The sequence below is a fragment of the Miscanthus floridulus genome, chromosome 11, assembly GCF_019320115.1.
Source record: "Miscanthus floridulus cultivar M001 chromosome 11, ASM1932011v1, whole genome shotgun sequence".
Lineage (NCBI taxonomy): Eukaryota > Viridiplantae > Streptophyta > Magnoliopsida > Poales > Poaceae > Miscanthus > Miscanthus floridulus.
In genome coordinates, this window is record NC_089590.1 from 76160710 (window position 1) to 76185296 (window position 24587).

A 24587-nucleotide genomic window follows, 5' to 3' on the forward strand; every position below is an offset into this window, starting at 1 on the left:
TAACCCGATTTCGCAAAATAAATTGACAAACATGGCATTGTCTAGCTGTCTATATACTTAAAATTCTTCTAAGTCTATGAGCTGAATTTGATTCAAATTTACATTTCTAGGCTATTAGAAATATTGGCTAATAATGTTATTTTTCTACTGCAAGTATTTCATTGTCATCTACAAAGTTCATATTCCAAACTTTATTTAAGCGCCACATATATGTTCTATAGTATTTTTGTTCAATAAAAATTAGTTTTAAACCCTACTTGATAAATATGACTAATGGAATAGCTGACCATTTAACATTTTTATTGATCATCTAAAGTTACAAAAATATTATCTACACCTTCCATCACATCAATTATCACATAAACATGCTGCTCATAACATGATTTGGTAATTTATTTAGGGTGTAACACCGATGGTGTTACAGCTACCCCCAACGCTAAACTCCTCAAATCCTTGGAGTCCGCTTGAGCCCACTGATCAGCATCTACCTTGATGATTGGTCGTGGCCTCCCGGAAACACCGTGTGTTCCTCTCTTTTCATATCTGCCAAGAGTGGCTTTGCCGAGTGCCATAGAGTGCCCGGAACACGGCAAAGGGCGGCACTTGGCAAAATCCCTCTTTGCCGAGTGCAACACTCGGCAAAAAAAAAATGGCACTTGACGGCCGACCCCGCCCACGCCGTCAAATTTTTTTAAAAAAATTCTTTGCCGAGTGCCGGCCCTGGCACTCAGCAAAGAGAGCCTTCGCCGAGTGCCAAGGCCCTGCACTCGGTAAAGATCCCTTCTTTGCCGAGTGCCACTTCCTGGCACTCGGCAAAATATTTTTTTTTTGTTTTTTTGACCCATTTTTTTGTGAGGCCTTTCCACATTATTTAAAACTCCATGTTCAAATTTGGGATAATTTTGACTTTTTTTGCTATATTTTATTTGTTTTTTTGTTTCGTTGAACTTTATGGAATATTTCAAATTTGAACTGTAGGTGCATGGAATAATCGAATTTGGTCGTTCAAAAAATGATATTCATGATATTTGGTGTATGTTGAGGCCGTATCCAGGAACTCACATGAAATTTCGAGCATCTTGTTGACGTAACATGACGAGGTACCTGCGGGAAAAGTGTATTTAAATTATATAAAATCCGAATGAAGTTTGAAAATGACAAAACTTGTCGGGGCATCATGTTATTGCATGTAGAGTCTATGGTAAAAAATTGAGAAGGTTTCGAGCAAGTTGCGACGTCGAATGCCTAAAACCCAGACATCTCCTAATCACATGTGGAGATGTCTGGGTTTTAGGCATCCGATGTCGCAACTTGCTCGAAAACCTTCTCAATTTTTTACCATAGACTCTACATGCGATAGCACGACGCCTCGACAAGTTTCGTTATTTTTGGACTTCGTTCGGATTTTATATAATTTAAATACACTTTTCCCGCAAGTACCTCGTCATGTTACGTCAACAAGATGCTCGAAATTTCATGTGAGTTCCTGGATACGGCCTCAACATACACCAAATATCATGAATATTATTTTTTGAACGACCAAATTCGATTATTCCATGCACCTGCCGTTCAAATTTGAAATATTCCATAAAATTCAACGAAACAAAAAAAACTAACGAAATATAGCCAAAAAAGTCAAAATTATGTCAAATTTGAACATGGAGTTTTAAATAATATATTAAGGCTGCAAAAAATAATGGGGCAAAAAAAACAAAAAAAATTGCCGAGTGCCAGGAAGTGGCACTCGGCAAAGATTTTTTTTAAAAAAAAACAAAAGCCTTTGCCGAGTGCCGGCCCGGCCCAACACTCGGCAAAGGGGGAAACCCTAACTAAATGTGTGGGCCGGCCCACACACTCACTCACTTCACACAACACACTCACGCACGCACACCCCCGCGCGCGCCCCGCTCCACCCCGGCCCCGACCGCCCCGCGCCGCCCCGTCCCCGACCTGCCCTGCGAACCCCGCGCCGGCGCACCGTTGGCCCGGCCGCGGCGCTGCCCCTCCCCACCCCGGCCGACCGTCGGCCACCGGATCCGGGGTGCCCCGGCCGCGCCCGGCGCCGACACCCCCTGCCCGCCCTCGCCCCGCCCCGGCCGCGCCCCGCTCCGGCGCCGCCCCGCCCCACCCCGGTTGGCCTCCGGCCACCGGTTCCAGGCCGTCCTAGCTGCTAGGTGCCCCACAGCGGCGCGCCCGGCCATGCCCTGCCTGCCCGGCGCCGGCCTAAGGTAGCGGCCCCGGTGAGCCCGTCACGGCCCTAGAGGAAGGAGGAAGAAGGTAGCAGGAAGAGGAAGGAGGAAGAAGAAGGAGGAAGAAAAATGAAGAAGGAAGAAGAAGGAAGAAAAAGGAGGAGGAAGAAGGAGAAGAAGAAGGAAGAAAAAGGAGGAAGAAGGAGAAGAAGGAGGAGGAAGAAGGAGGAGGAGAAGGGGAGAGGGGGAGGAAGCCGAGGTGGAGGGGACGAACGTTTGTCCACGTTCGTCCACGTTCATCCACGTCGTCCACGCCGTTCGTCCACGTCGTCCACGCCGTCATCCCCGCCCTCGCCGGAGGAGAAGGTAAAGCCGCAGGGTTGTCGGCCATCGCGCCGTTTATGTCGTTGACGGCCTTCGTGCTGGGTTTGTGGTTGTGTTGGACATCATGCCCCAAATGTGGACGTCGGCCATCGTGCCGACGGTTTTTCTTGCAGGTTTTGGAAACCTCCCCGTGCAGGGGAGGTTCTGCTGAAATTTTCAACTTTTAGTGATGTTTTTCTTCTTTTGCAGAGCAGGACCTGTCGGAGTGGACCCGGAGCACCTTAGCGACCCTGATCGTCTTCGTCGGCATTGTGGTCCTGCCTGCACAGCGCCGACTCGCCACTGCACCGACTCGCCACTGCGCCGCTAGCCTGTCTCCACCGCCACCCTAGGTATAATTGAGCTCTTTTCCTTACCGCTGTAGTACATAGATCGGTGTAGCCCAGTTAGGCGTCTCCCATCCGAAATAGATACAGTTGGAGGTATGCGGATCTCTGCATATCTATGACCGTATCTGTTTTGGATTGTCCACGTTTTTTAGATAGCCCACGGATACGTAGATGTGTTAGTTTTCATGTTCTGCTCGGATCCAAGATGGAGTTTCGGCACCACCTCACTGTTGTTCTCTAGATACACACTCTCCCTTCCAGGACGTGTATCGGGAGAACAGCGGGGAGGTGCTGCCGAAATTCTGTCTCGGATCGGAGTAGAGCATGGAAACTAACCTCATCTATGCATCCGCGGATGGGATTAGGACATATCCTCACCTATTAGACAGTAGGCACGCCATGCAGATGCAACTGATGGTTATATTACTCCGTTATGTGTATATGCTAGAGGATGGATAACCATGAGTGGATGTACATGGGACGCCCAAGTCAGGCTCAAATCACCCGTGAATGGATGGATAAGACCGAGAAATTCTTGGACCATGCATTTAAGGCAGCTAAGGGACCCAGCAGGAGGCCCAGGAAGCTGAGCGAGCGGCTGAGCGGGCCAAGCGGGAGGCCGAGCGTCAGAGGCTATAAGCTGTTGAGGCCTAGCAAGAAGGTTTGCTCAGGTTCGTGCAACAACTTGGGGAGCAATAAGGTTGGCAGATCCCACTACACCTGCTTTCACCACAGCCACCACCACAGTCTACTCCGGTGAGTATGTTTTACTTTCTGTGCTCATTCTTAGTGTCAAACTTAGAGATGGCCTTCGTGCCGGATTTGTTGATGTGTGGGCCTTCGTGCCGGGTTAGTTGATGTGTCGGCCTTCATGCCGGAAATGTGGTTGTCGGCCTTCGTGTCGACGTTTTTCTTGCAGGTTTTGGAAACGTTCCCGTGCAGGGGAGGTGCTGCCGAAATTTTCAACTTTTCTTTAAACTCCTTACATTTTTATCTTGTCACTCACGTGCAATATCTTCTTTTTTGTGCAGCGGACATCGGGGGCGGCGTCGAACCAGGTCGGAGGGTCGTCGGCATCGCAAGTCGGGCCATCCAAACCTGGACCGTCATCGAGATCGCACGGTGGGGCGCAGTCGCCGTGAGTCGCTTGCGGAGTAGTTTCTATGTATCGAACTTGTGAACTTGTGGTTTTGTAATAAATTGTGGATTTCGGACAAATTTGGTCGTTTGTAATATATAAATGTGGTTTGTAATTTATTGCTATTGAATTGTGGTTTCTATTATATATATATATGCATTGTTGTTTAAATGGAAAAGCAAAAAAAAAAATTTAGAGGTGGCTTTGCCGAGTGCAATGACCATTGCACTCGGCAAAGAAAAATTAAAAAAAAATAAAAACACGCTTTCCGAGTGCAATGGTCATTGCACTTGGCAAAGAAAATTTAAAAATAAAAAATAAAAAACACCCTTTGCCGAGTACCGGTGCTGTGGCACTCGGCAAAGAGGTTTAAAAAAACAGATTTCTTTGCCGAGTGCCGGAGCTGTGGCACTCGGCAAAGAGTTTTTTTTAAAAAAAAATTAGACAGTGTCGGCCGTCGGCTGACGGCGTCAAATCTTTGCCGAGTGTCCGCAATTTGACACTCGGCAAAGCAGCCTTTACCGGAAGGGGATTCGACGGAGGCTCTTTGCCAAGTGTTGCACTCGACAAAGGCTTTGCCGAGTGCAAAGCTGCCTTTGCCGAGTGCAACAGGCACTCGGCAAAGAGCCCGCCTCCAGTAGTGGTACTTACGCACTATAGTTTCCTTGTTTTGTGGATAATATCTGGTGCAGATCTACTCAAAATATGTTTCTTCCCGTTGTCTATAAGATACGGTACCGTGTGATGTTTAGATTTTAATGACACTGTCAAGCTAAAATGTTCAAGACAAACCTAGTAATTAGGTGGAGCGCGTGTTGCAATGGTACGATAAAAACAATTGTGACGCAATCGTGAACGGATAAGAATTTCTATATATTTTGACTATTGTGTTATTAACTAGAAAAGAAACAAAATAACATACAATTTAATGTAAGTAATGTTTTTAGTAAGAACCTAAGAGGTAGTATTAAACGACAACTAATGCTTATGTCTTATAAAAAAGCACGTGTTGTTGATGGAGTATAGTGAAATTGATAGGCCACGCGGATGCCAGCGGAGTTCCTTTTACTTTTACGTTACGAACCGGTCCTCGTTCCGTTCGCTGTTCTGACCGTTGAAGTGGCCATTGGGCTGATGTCACTGCACCGGTAGACACCTTGGCAGGAGATACTATACGCGAGTAGTACTTGTCCGGTTTCCTTATTTACTAGTACTTGTAGTGAACACGACAAGTCAATTTTCCTCCTCCTCGGTTGTTGGCAGGTGAGAACTGAAGATTCATCAGTGTTTCCACGTACGTAGTCGCCACTAGTACGTCCAAAGCCTTAGAGACGAAGTCATTTGTAAATCGTTGCTCGCAAACGCGGGCGCGACGCTTCGACTCGACAGTGACACTCGAGGACTTTGACGAGGAGGCGTAGCTACTCGCTTGCGTGGGGGGATGGACTCTATAAAAACTACCGCAACTGCTCTCCTGCGTTCCTACTTTCGTGCTACGTACGTACGTGGATAGGCGGAGTTCAGCTAGAGTAGCAAGATAGTAACGACGGCGGCGGAGCGCTGCGTGTGCGGCTGCGGCAACGGCAATGGGCGTCATCGGCGGCGGGAGGACGGAGGCGATCATGCGCGAGATCGCGGGCCTGCGCGCCCAGCGGGACGAGCTGGACAGCCGCATCCGCTTCTTGGAGTCCCAGCTCCGCGTCGGCGCCGCGCCGACCACGCTTCCTCCCAGCTTGCACGCCGCCGCCCGAGGGGGCGGCGGCCTGAGCCCCGACATGGTTAGACGGTACAGCCACCAGCTCCTCCTCCCCGACGTCGGCGTGCAAGGTTGGTACCTGTAATTTGCCTCTTGCTTGCTCTTTCCCTGATCGATCATGATCAACGCGTGAAGTTCGCTATGTGCGTGAAATGGAGTGTGTTCTTTTTTTTCTCAACAAAGTAAACGAAATGCATGGATGGGCAGGGCAACGGAGACTCTCTCGGTCATCAGTTCTGGTGGTCGGAGCCGGAGGCTTGGGCTCGGCCGTAGCATTGTACCTGGCTGCCTGTGGCGTTGGTAACTAATAAATCCACGCATTGTAAATTTCAATTTTTTTAAGTTATAATTCCGTTTTACTACTAGTAAATGTTCTCTGATACTAGCAGTAGCTCAGTTTTTCTGATTTTTTTTTTGTTGCTACTGCTAATTTGATCTTTATCTATTTATTAGGTTCTCTAGGCATTGTTGATGGAGACGACGTTGAACTTGGCAACCTCCATCGTCAGGTAACTGTGTGAAATGCACTATATATACTTCGTCTATATGCTGTAGTTGTCATGTACGTTACCTCCACCGGTACATTGCCACCTATGGTGGGCACGTATCGCGTGGACTACTAAATTCAGACTAAGTCAACAAGACAATAAATTGTTTGACAATTCCCACCATTGTTTTCTTATATAAGCAAAAATAATAAGTGCCACACTTTTTTTCTTCTTCTGCTTAGATTCTTTGTCTGTTTGCCTTCCTTTTCAGGTCATACACGCAGAAGCTTATGTTGGGCAACCTAAGGTGAAATCTGCAGCAGCTGCTTGCCGGGCGTAAGTATACTAGTATTCTGCTGACTTCCTGAGAGTTTATCATGCAAGCTATCTTTCATTCGTTGTAGTATATCTCAGACCTATCTTGTATATGTGATCAATGACTCGGTTTTTTTTCCCTCTAATTCAGGATTAACTCCTCTATCAACGTGTTGGAACATCATCTCAAACTGAAACCAAAAAATGCTTTGGATGTTGTGAGGCAGTATCCTTGAGAATGTGAAAGAAGAATTTAGTTTTTCCCCATCGTGGTTATTACTGTAAGCCTGTTTTCGATACTAAATGATCGCAGATATGACATAGTCGTTGATGCAACAAACAGCCTTGCTAGTCGGTACATGCTAAGTGATTGTTGTGTCCTTCTCAACAAGGTAACTAATAGTATATTGTACTTTTGTTGGCAACAAGACATATGCTCCTTATCTTAAATAAATTAAAATCCACCTTCCCACCAACCAAAACTTGACAATTTACAATTTGGCGAAGTTCATATGTCCCGTTTGTTAATTTTAGGTATACTAAACAACCGAATCTTTATCGATGCTAATCTTTTCTCAAAGTAGTTTTTCACCTGTTGTGTGCTGATTTATTGCCACCTACTCTTCAGCCTCTCATATCCGGTTCAACAACTGGTCTAGAAGGACAGGTAATTCTTGTTGTATCAAAATGGTTTACATTTAACCTTAAGAAGTTAATGTTCACTTTGTGACACTCTAAACTTTTAACAGTTGACAGTTTATAAACATAATGGAAGTCCATGTTACCGGTGTCATTTTCCAAACCCAACAGCATGCCAGAGTGGTTCTGCTAATTGTACTCTTGGGGTTGGTAAGTTATAAAATTCTCTGCAGTGCCCAATTAATTCCAAGATCTTACTAATCCAAACCAAATTGAGTGAGAAATTCATTAGGAAATTATTTAAAGACTACAATTTAGGTGTTTCAATAGTTTGGCAAGTATCCATGCATATTGAACTGCACTGTACCCAGTTAGTGGATCTGTTATGATTATTTTTGTTCTAGATATAGCACACATATATTGCTGAGAGTTGCTTTAAGACGCTGATGTGTGGAATACATGCATGCATCCCTTTCAATGATATGCATTGAGTACATTTATATGATCACAGTTATTATTCGATAATTTCCCTATGCATGATCTAATAATTGCCCTTGTATTGTTCAGTTCCAGGAGTGATTGGCTGCCTACAAGCTCTTGAAACTATAAAGGTTGCAACTCGTGTTGGTGAACCCCTTTGTGGAAGAATGCTATTCTTTGATGCATTATCCTCCAGTTTTAAGACTGTATGTCACTACATTCTGTGCATATACAGTTAATAAATCATGTCTCCATCCTAATTTAGCATGAACTACGACAATTGCTTTTTGAGTCCTAAAGCTCATGCACTGTTCTACATTGTTCTGCAGGTTAATAAGATTCATCAAAGGTCGTCAACTTGCACAGCTTGTGGAGATAATTCTAATTTGACTCAAGACACTTTTGTTATGTTTGATTATGATAGCTTCGCACAGTCTACAAAGTCTAGCAAGGTAAACTACATTTTGTTTGTAATGGCCAGTTTCATTTAAGGGTAAGCAACAATACCAAGAAAACATAAAAATTTTTGAAAGAAGAAAAAAGAAAACATAAAATTTATACCTTAGAAATTCCACAATCTATGTATCGTCACCAGTATCTGTTACACACACATCGCCGTGTCCTGGGCCGCCGTAAGGAAAACTATACCCGAAATCCTTTTTATTCGGCATTAATTTGGAACCGCGTGCATCTAAAGCACCCTCTACTAAAATCAATGTAGTTGTATGCAAACCATATATAATATTTCTCATGATCCGGCTAATTAATGCCACTAGCTAAAATGACGTATATCCAGCATTATTGTGGATGGAGCCACTCTCAGATACAGTTGACAAATTTGTGACCTGACATGCATGTAAACTACTACAATGCAGCCGACGGCAATCCAGAACCCGCTCCCAAAGAACGCCCGGATCACCTGCAGAGAATACAAGCGGGTGCTCGACAGCGGCAGGGCTCACCTGCTGCTGGACGTGCGGCCGGTGCACCACTTCCAGATCGCCTCCATCGCCAACTCCGTGAACATCCCGCTACACGAGCTCCAGGAGAGGCTTTCCCGGCTCAGGGACGCCCTGATCGAGGTGACGGACGTGTCGCACGGCAATCACCGCCCCCTGTACTTCGTCTGCCAGAGCGGCGATGACTCCGTGGCGGCCGTCGGCATCCTCCGGGAGAACGGGTTCCCTTACGCCAGTGCTATAGCCGGCGGCCTTGAGTGCTGGGCGCGAGAAGTTGATCCCGGTTTCCCTGTGTACTGGTGATTAATTACTACCATAGACTGACTGGGCAGATGTGTGTGGATATCAGGGATGAAAACTGACAAGCTGTATAATATCTGTGTAGCTTTCGGTTTGGTTGTTACTTGTTAGTCTCGCTACCGTGTGCGTCTGCCGCTCGCAATCGTCTCGCGGTAGCAGGACTAACAACGGCATGTAAAACTAATCATTTCGTCTTAACGAAATACGGGTATGACCTTTCGCGAAAAAAGGGGCTTGTTTAGAAACATAGCAATCCTCTTCAATCCGTATATATTGCCATATTGGGAAGGATTTAGGTGAAAAATTAGTTCAATATTCACTCCACTCCACTCCATATACATTGGGAGGGATTGAGTTGAGGTTATCCAAACAATAATGACCCTGGCTTTCTTTCCACGGTTCATCTGTTGCTTGCTTTGCTGCGTTTGCGCAGTTATTTTTCCCAGCCCGGGAAAGAGATCCCCAGCCTTTCCTGCTCGAGGTTACTCATGCTTTCAGAAAGAAAAGACGAAACTGGAGTTACAGAGGCACACAGCGACCCTTTTATGTGCTCCTGAAGTGTTCAATATGCAATTATACATTTCCATACCTATAACTGGGCCCGGCCGGTCCAAAGAGCTCATCTGTCTGTAGGTTCTGTACTCATCTAGTTTTGACTTCTGATTGCTAGTTGATTTAATTTGATTTGGGCTCCAGCCAGCAGAGAGCAGTGCAGGGACTGTAGCACGACCAACCATGTGAGGACCCCTGTCTCCTGCGAATCATTGTGCTAGCCAATCTCGCAAAAGCCGGGCCGCGGCGGGGTGCCAATGAGTACGTGTGTATGGTAGTAGTAACACACGGCACGGGCTAATAACAATATTTATACTATCCTCCAAGCTTAGATTAGCATATATATGCAAGATGGATGATGCAACTTGGATGCAGTTCAGGCTTCAGCAGAGAGAAACTAACCCCAGCTTTTGCTCCAGAAGTTACACGGTGGGCGTGGCGGCCAAAGCCCTGGCATTCGCGATTCGATTCATCGTCCCTGGGTGCCTGAATCCACGTATGTTTGTCCAGGTTTGCATGTCTACAAAGCCTGGAAAGCTCAGGCTATCTGCCTACCTGCTGTGTGGGTTAAGTTGGCGACGCACGGCGCCATGGAGTGGAAGCTGACGATATCCCGACCAAGAAACCTGCCGCGCCCGCGCGCATTGTTTTGTTTCAGTGCAGAATATTCATGCACGTTGGGGACAAACTCCTATACTATGTTAGAATGGTCGTTCTTACCCATATTTCCGTGCTGTGGTAGTCACTACTACTAGATTTAGGTTCTTTGTCGAGTGTCTGAGGCACTCGGCAAAAGCCAAATTGTACTCGACAAAGCTTTTACCGAGTGCGGTACTCGGCAAAGAACACACGACAAAAAATTGATCAGCAAAGACCTCTTTGCCGAGTGTTTTTTATCAGGCACTCGACAAAGATCCCCCGGGGCACTCGGCAAAGAAAAGCGACCGTCACGGCGCCGGCCCCGTTGACGGTGGCTTTGCCGAGTGCCAACCCTGCAGGCACTCGGCAAAGATTTTTTTATTTTTTTTTAAAAAAAATTCTTTGCCGAGTGCCCCCTGGCCGGCGCTCGGCAAAGTTTGAATTGTGCAGTGCCCTCTTGCCGGCACTCGGCAAAGTTTGAATTTTTTTTAAATTATTTACCGAGTGCCATGGTCATGACATTCGGCAAAGCTGGAAAAAATGGTTTTCTGAGCGCCCATTTTTCCAGCTTTGCTGAGTGCTGTGACTACGGCACTCGGCAACAGGGTCCTTTGCCGAGTGCAACACTCGGCAAAGTGACCCAAAACGGTAATTTTTAATTTTTTTTACATTCCATCATGACAAATAAATTCATACAAATATATATCACATATATATCTCATCCATCACATATATATCTCATCCATCCACACAACCATCCGCACATATCACATCCATCACAATATATATCACATATATAATAATAAGTGCTCAAGTCCATCTAAATAAATCAACAAGTCCATCAAAGTCCACAAGTGCATCACAAGTCCATCACCAAGTGAACAACAAATAAAAAAATACAACGTGCACTCATCTCAGCCACTGCGACTATAGTGAAGGTCTATCATTCAGAGGTGCATGAGGTGGATTATTCGAACCACCGTCAGATGGAGACTGCACAAAGGAGAAAAGATTGCATGTGAGACAAGATTATTTGTATAGCTAATCTAGGAAGGTAGAGGCCATACAATCAAAGCACAAGCAAAAGTAAAAAACTTTCATACTCACAGGAGTAGCTGGAGCTGCAGGACGCGGAGGCGGAGGTGGAACCAACAGCCCAGCTGGCAGAGAGAAGCCCACACATTGCCCAAGCCTTTGTAGGAACTCCGTAATGTCCGTCAGCCTCTGCGCCTAGGGTTGCCGCTCGGCCTCCAGCTGGGCCACCATCCTCTGGTGCCCGGCCTCCGGCTCCTGACGTTGCCTCATTTCTTGTTACAGCCGGGCCTGCAATATTTCACTCCAATGTTTTAGTAATGCAAAGCTAATTAAGGTGTGTAAAGATCAATGTATGACGAGTAAAGCAGGAATAACCTCGAGTGCGTCGACCCGGTGCTATGCAGCAGTCGGCCGTGTGCGAATGGCCGGGCTCTCGCTCGTGCTCCGTGCTTGGATCTGGGAGAGAGAGGGAGTAGAGGCCGTGTCGATGACGCCGTCGCCAAGTCAGAACCGCCCATGCTTCTTGCCTTACCCCGCCCTCATGACGACCTCTCCATCAAAGTCCTGGGTGCTCGGATCGTGGTCTGACCCATGGAGCGACCTCGCCACCTCAGTGTACTCACTGATGCGGGAATGGACGCTCGGATTCGTGTATGCCTCGGGCGGGTCCTCTAGGTTGAAGGAGACGTCGGACGTCGCCTTGCCCTTGTGGGCCATACACCATGCCTGGAAGTCCAAGCAAGCCTGGCCACTATGCGACGCCAACTGCGAGAAAGATAGCACAATGATTAGAAATCAGGTAGAACTGAGCGTCACAATAGATAAATGAATTCGCGTACCCATGCTTGTTTGTATCCGGTGAGGCTATGGCTGCCTTGATGGTGTGCTGGACCTTGCATCTGCCAACGACGGTCCCGGGCATCCTTGTGCATCTTGAGGTACTCATCCGCGAACCATCTCTCCACCATCATCGCCCAGCACTCGGGATACGCTTGGCACCACTAGGAAACCATCTACACGTCATCAAGTATTGGACATATAAGAAGATCAAATTAAACCAACTTAATCTCAAAACGAATCAATATTGATGTTCTCCATTTACCTCAAGGTACTGCTCCTGGGTCAGCTGCATCTCTCTTGCGTCTTTCTTGGTTTTCCTCTCTCCAAGCTTTGACCCGTAGTAGGTTACGATGGCCTGGATACGCACTTCGTAATGCATATCAGTGACGAGTTTTTTACAGGCTTTGGTAGTCACCTGCTCCGCCCTAGCCTCAAATCCCTTCTCACATCTGTAATAAGTCTGCATACAAAAGCGATGTATCCATTCATTATTTCAAGAAAAGTCCAATGAATGCGACGTATTGAGCAATGTTGTGCGAGGGAGACTTACCCAAAACTCTGCCTTCACCCGCACCGCCTTGTTGGGGTACTCCGCATCGGTGGCGACGGCGTAGTGGTCAAACGAGTAGGCCGGCTCCGTCTTCAATGCGTACGTGACAATGCTGGGGAAGTGTTGCCTGCACAGAAGACCTAGGATGCCGTTGACTAGCCGTGCGCAACCACCTGACACAACCACCCAGTTCCTGCACAAGTGATTAAGAAAAATTATTAGTTTTTTTCATCATATCATATGAAGTAGTGGTGATAACATATAAAGGTACTTACTTTTGCCCTTCGGGGCGAATCACTGGGCGTTGATGAGAAAGCAGAACCTATGGGAGGCTTGCGGGACCTCGCAAGGAGACACTCGAAGAGGAGTCGGAGGAAGCAGAACCTGTGCCTGCCGCCTCCAACTCGTCGTCCTCGTGCGGCCCCTCCTCGTCGTCCATCTGCCGAACCAGCTCATCGTCTGACTCATCCACGGGCGCCACCTCCTCCTCTGACTCCTCCTCACGCGGCGTGGGAGGAGACGGCCCCCTCCTACGTCTGGCGGTCCTCCTCCTCCTCCTGTCTGATCCCTCTGCCGCCCCCTCCGCCTCCTCCTGTAGCCGACGTGGTCTTTGGTAAATCGAGTTCACTGACCTATGACGGTCGCCCGCCATCTTTGTTCAATCACCTGTAATAAAAAAGAAAAACAAGACGTAATTAGAAATAGGTGCAAAAATGAACAAAACATAATTACAAAAAACATAGTAATACATGTATTAGAAATATTTGCAAAAATGAACAAAACATAATTACATCTACATGGTGTTCCTACTATCTAATAGGTAAGGATAGGTCCTAATCCCACCCGCGGATGCGTAGATGAGGTTAATTTCCATGCTCTACTCCTATCCGAGACAGAATTTCGGAAGCACCTCCCCACTGTTCTCCAAATACATGTCTTGCCAAAGAAGAGTGCGTATCCGGAGAACAACAGGGAGGTGATGCCGAAACTCTGTCTCGGACCAGAGTAGACCATGGAAACTAACCCATCTACGCATCCGCGGGCTGTCCAAAAAACGTGGACAATCCGAAACAGATACGGTTATAGATATGTAAAGATCTGCATACCTCCAACCGTATCTCTTTCGAACGGAAGACGCCTAACTGGGTTACGCGATCTACGACCATGATACGAAAAGAGGGATTATACCTAGGGTGGCGGCGGAGTCAAGCTAGTGGGGCCGTGGCGGGTCGGTGTAGTGGCGAGGCGACGCGGTGCAGGCAGACCGGCATGGCGACGGAAACTCCGACTCGGCTTCGATAGGCTCTTGTCTATAAAAATGGAACAAAATACTGTCATTTTAAAAAAAAAATCGGCAGAACCTCCCCTGCACGGTGAGGTTTCCAAACCCTACAAAAAACAATGGCACGATGGCCGACAAGCACATATGTTTCAAGAGAAGCCATGTAGTTTGGATATCAATCCACGCAGAAGAATATATCCAAGTAGTACCACTACTTCTACTACTACTTCCACTATTGCTACTACTACTACCACTAGTTCTACTACTACTACTACCACTATTGCTACAACTACTACCGCTAGTTCTACTACTACCACCACTACTTCTACTACTACTACCACTAATTCTACTACTACTACTACCACTAGTTGTACTACTACTACCACTACTTCTAATACTACTACTACCACTAGCACTACTAGTACAACTATCACTACCACGATAACAACAAGAGAGAAAGCATATCTGACGGACGCCGGGGGTAAGGGCTAGCGGCGTCGGGTTCAGAGTCGGGGTCACCGGAGTCGGGCACGGGCGGCGTCGGGGCAGGCGGTCCACAGGGCGCAGCCGGGGGTAGGGCCGGCGACCGGGGGCAGGGCGCTGGCCACGCGGGCGGTCGGGCAGCGCGGGCGACTGGGCGGTGCGGGTGCACGGGCGACGCGGGCGAGCGGGCGGTGGCGCGTGCGTGTGTCCTGTGTGTGGGGTGCGTGGCCGGCCCAGGGGTTAAATCCCCCCTTTGCCGAGTGCCAGGGGCACTCGGCAAAGGGTTTTTTAATTTTTTAACCTCCTCTTTGCCGAGTGTCACCTGGCCTAGCACTCGGCAAAGAAGGTTTTTTAAAAAAAATTTCTTTGCCGAGTGTCCTAGATCTGGCACTCGGCAAAAAATTTTTTTTAAAAAAATACTTTGCCGAGTGCTCCAGACACAGCGCTCGACAAAGAATTTTTTTTTCGAAATGTCTTTGCCGAGTGCCAAAACCCTCTTTGTCGAGTGCCTTATTCTTGGCACTCGGCAAAGGGTTGCCGAGTGCCATGCCCCGGCACTCGGCAAAGTTTTTTTTTGTTTTTGGCCTCCAAATTTTTTGTGCAGTCCTTTTAAAGTACCAGGAACTCCTAGTTATAATTTGAGGATTTTTGTGGCTTTTTGATATATTTAGTTACTTTATTTTTAAATGAAATAAAGTAACTAAATATATCAAAAAGCCACAAAAAATCCCCAAATTCTAACTAGGAGTTCCATGTACTTTAAAAGGGCTGCACAAAAAATTTGGAGGCCAAAAACAAAAAAAAAAAACTTTGTCGAGTGCCGGGGCATGACACTCGACAAATTGGCTCTTTACCGAGTGCCAAGAATAAGGCACTCGGCAAAGAGCGTTTTGGATTTTTTTTTAAATTTCCTCTTTGCCAAGTGCCTTCACAGGGGCACTCGGTAAAGACATTTTGAAAAAAAAATCTTTGCCGAGCGCCGTGTTAGGGGCACTCGGCAAAGTATTTAAAAAAAATAATCTTTGCCAAGTGCCAGATCTGGGACACTCGACAAAGATTTAAAAAAAACTTCTTTGCCGAGTGCCTAACAGCAGGCACTCGGTAAAGAAGGACGTGGCCGAACACCGTTATGCGGGGTAGCCTATGCCGAGTGCCGCGCTTTTGCCGAGAGCCTGGCACTCGACAAAGAAGTCCTTTGCCGAGAGCCTTTTTTTGCCGAGTGTCCGACACTCGGCAAAGAAGATCTTTATCGAGTGTCCGATTTTTGACACTCAGCAAAACAATTTGCACTCGGCAAAGATCCCATCTTCAGTAGTGAGTACTGGACACCGAATAAAGTGGCGAATTGAAAATGGAGCGAATTGGAGAGGCGACGTAGACTGCTATCCTAGGAGATGAGCTGAGAGATCGGCGTCAGTGTGACATGCGTGCGCTTATTATGATTTGGATTAGTTATTCCCTGCCGGGTTTTCGTGTACACCCTTCCAACCTACGATTTTATGCCGCATCTTGATCATGTGGGAGCGACGCAAAGTTAACGTAGTAATCACAAACACCTGTTATCAAGGTTTGTGTTCATGTATAATTTAGCAGTTAGCCTCATTTAGATTCGCTATTTGAGAGGCCATCCGCTAAATGCCTTAGCTGAAGATTTAAAACATTGCCCTAGGATGAAGGGTATAAATATGCTTTTGGCCCATATAAATATTTTAGTTACCCATTCTAATTAGATCTCAAAAACTTTGACCCTGTTTGGATGGGGACTAAGACTTGTTGTTAGTTCGGACTAGGACTAGAACTAGTTGTTATAGTTGGGTAATAGTTAGCTGGCTAAAAATTAGTATATTGTGCTGTTTGAATCTGAAGGCTAATGGCAAAGATATTTATGCCCCTTGTCTACTTGCACGCAAAGACTAGAGAGGGGTGTTTCTGACTTTTCAAGATTAGTTGCCCCTATTAGTCCTGACGATTAGCTACATTTTGCCAACTAGTCGACTAGCAACTAGTTGGCGCCTTAGCTAAAGATTGGTTCACCCATTAACCTATCGGTTTGGATTCTTATGGACTAAAAAATAGTCAACTAGCAGTAGTTAGTCACATGGATTCAAACATACCCTTATTCATGTATGCAAGTGGAGGAAGACTTGCTTACATATGAAAGTCCCATCCATTTCACTAAGACACTAAGTCATGCATCGGTGAAGAGAAGGAAACACCATAAGCATGTGCATACCCATTGGCCTTAAGCACGTGGTACTTTGCTGCAAAATAGTCCACTGGAATTTGGCATGTGGTCTCTTCTTTTGCAGTTTTATATTTTTTTAACTTGGCCTTTAGACCTATACGAGTTGGAAACCTAATTGGGTTATATATTGATCACAGCACGAGATTGTGCGGGGTTGTTTTTTTCTATATATACAACCTATATATCATCTGCCGTCGAAAATATATTTATTTGAGTTAGGATTTTGCCTCTTTTCGTTGCTACGTTACCATTGTAGTCTCACTATCCCGAGCATCTACGTGCACTGGCGTGTAGGTCTCCAGAACCTCTCGCCCTTATAATTCCCGCGAGAGAGGGCGAATAAGTTTTTTTTTTGAACCAGGAAGTGCCTCGTGCAACTGCTCGATTTCTTTACCATGGCTCATCTTCCACCCAAGCTAGGTGATGACATGTACCATCATCTTTATCGTCGACCAGTTGTCGCCAACGATATCACTTCTCCACTACTATCCATGGTGACTTCCTCTACAAATGAGAAGTACGCACATCGTGATCCGATCTACTATTTGAGTATACCTATACTGTTTGAGAAGTTGGTAATTCATCTATCATGTTTATTAATTAAATGTGCTAGTACGTGATTTCGTCATGGTTTAAGTTCTGGAGAAAAATTCTAAAATTAATCATGAAATTGCCTAATAATTATCCAACACGAATAGCATATATACGGTTCCTAGGTTCCCAGGACTCGCAATCGACAGGACCAAATCAAATCCGTCGCTGACAGGGACGGGAAGATTGCTTCTAATCTCCAGAATGTGCCGCGTTGCTGTTCACACGCATTCTCCAACAGCCATCCATGTCCAATAATTGTTTACCCATCCGTTCCAGCCACGGATATTCCTCAGTCAAATCAAACACCTGTGAACGCCCTGTTTATTTGGGCTCATTTGACTGATAAATCATGGTTGAAAGTACTATTGATTAATTTGGTGTGAGAGAAAAATGATGTTCGTTGGCTGAAAAGGTATGGTTTATAAGCAAAACAAGCTCAAACGAACAGTTCAAAGCCAGTAGCAAACTCCAGCGTGCTTTAGTTGCTCAGGCCACAGATTATTAAGCAGCTAGATTAAGCTGTGAGTGCACGTCGAATCGAATTAATTAATACAATTAAGCCGCCGCACAGCACGAGACCTATCACAAAGAGTGATCAGAGAGATGGAACATGGCTATCATCCCTGTTAATTAACAACGCTAGCTAGGATCAGGCTTCAGGAACACGGCCGTCCAGTCCAGCAAGCTCTCACCAAACCGATGGACCGCGACCTCTCTGCAGCTGGTGCATCATCGCCGGCCGTCATCATCACCGCCGCGCGCCGGGGGCGGATGCAAGTCGACAAACGACAGGGCAAACCACCGTGCCATCCCCTTGCGCCCCACCCTCCCTACACCCGTATCCCACCATATCCAGCCACCCGCTTTCTCCCACCGGTGCAGAACCATCAGGCATCAGCTGCTGCTATGCTAATATTCCTTCTCCTTCCCTACACGTACGCCCAGCTCGCTCCCGGCCGGCCGCGGGAAAGAACATACACACGCTCCTCTCGATCAATAACACTACTGTGGGTGACTAGTTAATAATAATACTCGCTCTGAGCCGTCACGCGGCCGGTACAGAGACAAGATTAACGAGGAAACAGTCGTCGTTTGCACGATCGAATAAATGCGCAGAGAGACGACTGTTTTGTTGGCTTACACGTACGGACGGTGAACAGCTAGCTAGCTAGCTAGTGTAGCAGCTACTCCTACGTACTAGTGGCTCGATCGACCGACCGATCGGCCGGCTTGGTGGTCATGACTGCTGCGGCCGGACGGCGATCGGGCGGTGGCAGACGACGGCGCCATCGGCGACGGCGGAGCCCGCCTTGCGGTCGGCGGCGGCGGCGGCGGAGTTGCCGTTGTTGGACGAGGAGGAGGAGACGCGCTGGCAGGAGGGGCACACGGTGAGGGTGGTGGGCGGGGACATGTGCATGTAGAGGTGCGGCGAGACGCGCTTGAGCGCGCGGAGCTCCTGCACCTCCTTGTGCAGCCGCCGGTTCTCCTCCGTCAGCGTCTCGCAGCAGCGCTTCAGGTACTCACAGTCCACCTCCGTCTGCTTCAGCTTCGTCCTGCACGAGGAGGCCAGGAGGGGCAGAAAAGAGGGAAAAGTGTGCATGCTGATCAGAGGTTCATCAGAATACACAGCATGCTAGCTATAGAGCGGCTAGCTGTGTGTGAAATTAAAGCTGTGCAACGGCGACATATCACATGTGCGTTTCGTACCTGGCGCGCCTGTTCTGGAACCACACCTCCACCTGGCGGGGCCGCAGGCCCAGCTGCTGCGCCAAGGCTGCCTTCTGCCGCTGCACGCCATTAATCAGCAGCAAGTTAGTACAGCTTACACGCATGCAGGGTAATAGTAAGGTTAACACCGAGAACCGGCGAATGATTGACAACTACTGCTAGCTAGCTGTTCTCCCATGAGAGGAGTCCTGAACTCCTGATCACGGGGAGGATAGAAGTCATAGAACACAGGACAGAACTGCTGTCTCAATAGCATGCATGTTACTACTACTTACAGGGTTGAGAGTTGGGTGCTCCCGGAAGCTATCCTCGAGCACGGCCGACTGGTCCTTGGACAGCCGGAGCTTCTTCCTGGAGCCGTCGATGCCGCAGCCGCCGTCCTCCTCGTCGCTGCCGCCTCGCAGGCTCTCCTCGCCCGTGGCCTCGCTTCGCTTCGCGGGGAGCAGCAGTGGCATCTCCAGGAACCTCTTCTCTGATGCATGCATGATCCAGACAGAGTGTAAGCCATACACGGTATTAGATGCTGACGACAAATCCTACATATAGTCAGACAGACATCAACTCACATGTACACTAATAACTACTGTAGCTAGCTTGATATGATCACAGTTAGCTGCTAGCTAGCAGTAGTGTGCCTGCAGGAGCTAAATATCGCTGGTAGATCGAAGTATAGGTATAGCTACTTACTATAGAGATACAAGTTATATATATACACTAATACACCAACTTGCATTGTATTTACCTGGTGGAGCGCGTAGCAGCATGGTGGCGACATGGTGAGTGCGAGGAGACGCGAGGGACGAGCTGAGGCTGAGGCTGAGCCCTAAGTCCTCGACCCTCTCCATCATCTATCGACCGTGTACCGCCTCAATCTCTTCCTCAATCTGCTGATATCTCTGCAAGGAGTAGCTAGCCTCTTCTTCTACCTCGCTCTCTACCGATCAATCTAGCTATGTGTGAGAGCTGTATAGGCGTGTATGTGTATGTGTAGAGCTGGAACTATGGAAGAACTGGGGATAGATATATAATAGTACGAGTAGCAGCAGGCCAGCAGTAGATAGATGGAGCTGCTGGCTGAAGTGATAAAGAAGTGGGGGAGAGCGAGGGTTTTAAAGACATGGGCGGGGGAGCAGGGCGGGAGGAATGTTGGATCTCACTTCACATAGTTTCTGGGACAGCAATCATTAGCTTGTGGGGCGGGCTCAGTTGGTGCAATCATAACTTCCCCACCTCCACCTCCTCCTCCGCGCTCCGCTCAAAATTGCTGGCCTAGCTAACTTCAGCTATTCCCCACCCAGCATTAGGATTTTCTTTTGCCACGAAAAGGCGACCATGATATTTCCCCTTTGTTGACGAGCTAGCTGGTGGTGTTTTTGTAATCTGAACACTGGAATAATCCATGGATCGGAGTATATAATGCACATATGCGTGCCTTTATCTTGATCTATTCATGGCTCCTGATGAGCATACTATATATATGCTGCCCAGCGTGGTGCGAAATAGATCATCGCGTCGTCGTCTGCACTGTACTATAAAATACTAGGTACATTCTCTAAAGTTTCAGATATCGGACCACTTGCGTCTGGTTTGAATTGAAATGCTTAGGCCACGTTTGGTTTCTACAGTTGCTCCTAAAATTCCTGTCACATCCAATGTTTAGACGCATGTATGGAGTATTAAATATAGACTAATTACGAAACTAATTGCACAACTTACGATTAATTTATGAGACGAATCTTTTAAGCCTAATTAGTCCATGATTTGACAACGTGGTTCTACAGTAAACATATGCTAATGATAGATTAATTAGGCTTAAAAAATCGTCTCGCAAATTAGCCTCCATCTGTGAAATTGGTTTTGTAATTAATCTATATTTAATGCTCCTTATTAATATCTAAACATTTGATGTGACATGAATTTTAGAAGCGACTAAAGAACCAAACACTACATTAGATTTAAGACATGGAAAGTAGTAGTGTAATACTGTATCTACTATAGGAAGAAATGTATTTAAGAACGTGTGTCCGCCTAATAATTACCTTTATTCTGCATTAGTTGGACAGCTAGCTAGGTCCCCCTTTGGAATTGTGCAGCGAATTTGGAGTCGCTGTCAATTTTTTTTTGGTGTACTTTTAATCGAAGTGCTACTTTCCCATGTTTTAACTGCAGTGGACAAATCTGGAGGCCCTAGGCTAGCTATGCCGGGACTTTGATTTATAAGCCATGACTTAAATGAATAATATTTTTCTTTTATACCAAATCAATCAATAGTACTTTTAGTCATGACTTATAAGTCAAACCAGCCCAAATAAACGGGGCGTATATGCACATTTCATTACATGAATTGAAGGTAGCAGCTAGTAGCTAGCAGTTGGCTACTTAGTTGCTAACTTTGGGCCTGCTAATAAGACCACCAGAACTCCTAGTACTGGTTATACTAGTAGCATGCATGCAATGATCGCAGCACGTAGGAGCAGTGCATGAAGAAATGATTGGCTTTTCGAGTTGGTACCAACCAAAACGCTAAGCGCTTGTTCGACTGAGCTGAAAAACACTGTTTATGCTGAAAAACATTGTTCATATTGATTTGTTGTTTGAGAAAAACATTGTCCCGGCTGAAAAAACAAGACGAACAAGGCAACTTCTTGCTCAGCCGAACAAGCTCTGTCCCAGCCCGGCCGGTTCGAGGATGGATGGCATGATTGCAAGGGCGTGCTCGCATTGGTACGGTATAGTAGGCCGATAGGGCATGGCATGGCAGCAGTGGCGCCGGCCACACCCCAGCAGCCTCCACACTTCCACAGACCACAGGACGGCGACGGGAGGTCGACGAGATGAGGCGAGAGCGAGTTTGTTCAAGTGCCCATTCATGTGACGCGAGAGGCCGGGAGGGGGCGCAGGCGCATGGCCTTTCCCCCACCAGGCCCAAATCATCTTGTCCCGCTTTGCGCTGACACACACCTAGCCGGCTAGCCCCACCGCGGCCCCCACTGGCGCCTATCTCATCTCCTCACCCATCATCATCCCATCATTGCGTGCCTGCCGCCCATCCATCCATCCTTTTGACATGGCAACGCGCTTGTCTTCCGTCTACTCGATCCACATTTATACACTACCCCAGATATGGATATCACTGTCGGTTCAAAAACCCCTTTCACTGCTGGATTTTGAACCGACAGTAGCATACCGACAGTGATGGGGGGTTGACATCACTGTCGGTTCTTAAAAACCGACACTGATCTACAGGCAACAGTGTCGGTTCCTAGGTCCACCAGGTAGTGTCCAGTTAAATAACACTACCGGTTTGTAGTCCCAACCGACAGTGAAGGTTGCATCAAGAGTGTCGGTTCTTGGCTCAAGCCAGCAGTGTTGAGTAAGCCTACACTGTCGGTTCATGGCTCAAGCCGGCAGTGTTGTCGTAACCATCACTGTCGGTTTGTTGCTAACCGGTAGTGATGTTACGATAACAATGCTGGTTTATTGCTAACCGGCAGTGATGGTTACGACAACACTGTCGGTTTGTTACTAACCGGCAGTGAGAGCCCATTCGTATTTTATTGTTTTATAATTTATTTTAATTTATATTTTTCATGGAATCGGATTTCGTTTTATATACGCTACGTAGATGACATGTCCATCAATATTAAACATTACAAATGTTACGGTTACAATTCAAATGTTCTTATCTAGATCTCAATTCCTCAAAATAAAAAAGAAATGTTCTCGGACTTCACAGATTGTGCAATGCTTCTCGGACTTCTTACAATAATCTGGTGAGCCGCTCTGGGCCATACTGGTCCTTGCACTTTATGGATTGTGCAATGGAAAATACTCCATCTTTTTCCAATACCTCGGCTAAGATGAATTTTGCCAACTCCGATTGCAGTGTGACGATCCCCATATCTAACAACCTTTCGTGGTTATATTTCTTGCTCTGTCGTTCAAAAAAGATGATATTCAAAGAGGAACAGTAAATCATTTTGTTGAATTATTAACAGACATAAATGAAATGAGGATTATACACACCAACTTATCGGCTTCTTCTGATTTCCCACCGATGTAGCGAAGCATTACCCACATTACATAAAACCCGCATTCATTGTTTCCCACTGGCTGTGATAGGTACTTCCCTTCCATTTCAACAACCTTGAATGGGACCTGCGTCCCACCGATATGTCTTCTTTGGAAACTGAGCAATATTAAAGGGAGAAATATTAGAAAGCGGTATGTGTGATTAGAAAATAATATGCTATTAGGATCGTTTACTAATTCAACACTGCCACCAGTGCATCCAGATGATGAAATGGTTTTTTTTTCGAGTCCCACACCTCGATCAGATTTTTAGCAAGATTGACACAAATGAAGACGAAATGGTTGCTGCAATCACAGAATCCTAATTATCGAATAATCTTAACGAAAAAAGAAGCATAAAATTAAAAGTCGAGAACACATACTCGCAGTTGTAGGCTAGAAGTATGTGGGGTTTGTTCTTCATCGTAAATTCGTCGAAAATAGCAATCAATCTCTATTTTAGGTCTTCCACGTCACATCCATGGAGGCCTAGACATGTCATCTTATTGACTCGCAAGGGGTCCAAGAAGCCTATGTAATCTCATTTGCTTTTTAGAATGTAAAATTTTGCTATACACCTACATAAAATCATGAGAAGTGCTCAAAAGTTAACAATTTGTGTCTTGAGAGAGTAGTTAATTGTAATATCATGTGCGTAGGGTACTTACATAGTCCACAGCGTCAACATTTGAATATCGAGAGAGCGTTTCTGGTATAACTGGAACAAGCACTCCCACTCGACATCGAACTTCTCTTCTTTAGGATAATGGAAAACATGTGGCGAACGGATAATAACCTCAAAACCAAAGTCGTCCATCTCTGTTGCTTGAGCCATGTAATATTCATGTAACTGGCACATATATGTTGTTAGATTTTTATACTCATGATCGGGAACCAAAAGATTGCCCATTTCATACTTCATTGCCGGTGTTCCCGTCCCTTGTACATCATAATAGATGTTCGCGGCCTCTTCCATGGTTAATCCTGGGTTGTCTTCGACGTACTTCTATATATTCCTTAAATCTTTATTGTGTATTTCTTCGTCTCTTGTTGTAGCGTATTTATTCTGTGTTTGTCTTTCGAATTCGGACTTCAACAAATATGAAGGCAGTGAGACACAGAGATTGAAGAAACTAACACAATATTCCTTCGAGATGTGTGCTGTAAATTTTTCTTTCATCAAGGTGGTAACGCTGCCACTAAATGGCCTTTTTCTTTTTTGTTGGTCCACTTTGGGAGCATTAGCGACCGAATCCAAGGACCTTTTCTGCGACTGTGAGGATGTCCTTGATCTTGTTTTGGGCTGAGGTGGAGGAGGAGGAGGAGGATGACGACGAGAATTCTATTTTCTCGGCGCTGATGAAGATGGAGGAGGAAGAGGAGTCTCTTTTCTCGGGGCTGATGAAGATGGAGTCAGACGAGAAGGAATAGAAGGAGACCTCTGTCTTCTCAGGGGTGATGGCTCTGGATGAGGAGGGGAGTGATCTCTGTTGGGAGATGGTGAGTGATCATCGTGGGTGGGTAAAGACTCATAGTCGTCCTCATCATCAGAGGACAATTGATGGTCAAGTTTAATGAAGCGCTTGCGCTA

General features: G+C 46.5%; 2 protein-coding genes across 3 annotated transcripts; one reads left to right on the forward strand and one right to left on the reverse strand.

Annotated features, from left to right (window-relative positions):
* Positions 1–5547: 5547 nt before the first annotated feature.
* LOC136493459 (adenylyltransferase and sulfurtransferase MOCS3-like) lies at positions 5548–9674 on the forward strand. Of its 2 annotated transcripts, XM_066489544.1 has the most exons (11): positions 5548–5867; positions 6004–6096; positions 6250–6305; positions 6556–6620; positions 6751–6825; positions 6913–6991; positions 7228–7266; positions 7349–7448; positions 7806–7924; positions 8048–8170; positions 8594–9673. In XM_066489544.1, the coding sequence occupies exons 1-11, from the start codon at positions 5627–5629 to the stop codon at positions 8978–8980; spliced, it is 1377 nt and encodes a 458-aa protein (XP_066345641.1). In that variant the 5' UTR covers positions 5548–5626; the 3' UTR covers positions 8981–9673. The 2 variants fall into 2 exon arrangements, with proteins under 2 accessions (XP_066345641.1, XP_066345642.1); XM_066489545.1 differs by lacking the exon at positions 6004–6096 and having other exon boundaries at positions 8594–9674.
* Positions 9675–18188: 8514 nt separating this feature from the next.
* Positions 18189–19992, reverse strand: LOC136493460 (homeobox-leucine zipper protein HOX17-like). The gene is made up of 4 exons (XM_066489547.1): positions 19668–19992; positions 19201–19397; positions 18905–18984; positions 18189–18750 (listed from the first exon to the last, which is right to left on the reverse strand). Exons 1-4 carry the CDS (start codon positions 19771–19773, stop codon positions 18435–18437), a joined length of 699 nt encoding a protein of 232 aa, XP_066345644.1. The 5' UTR covers positions 19774–19992; the 3' UTR covers positions 18189–18434.
* Between the last annotated feature and the right edge of the window lie 4595 nt (positions 19993–24587).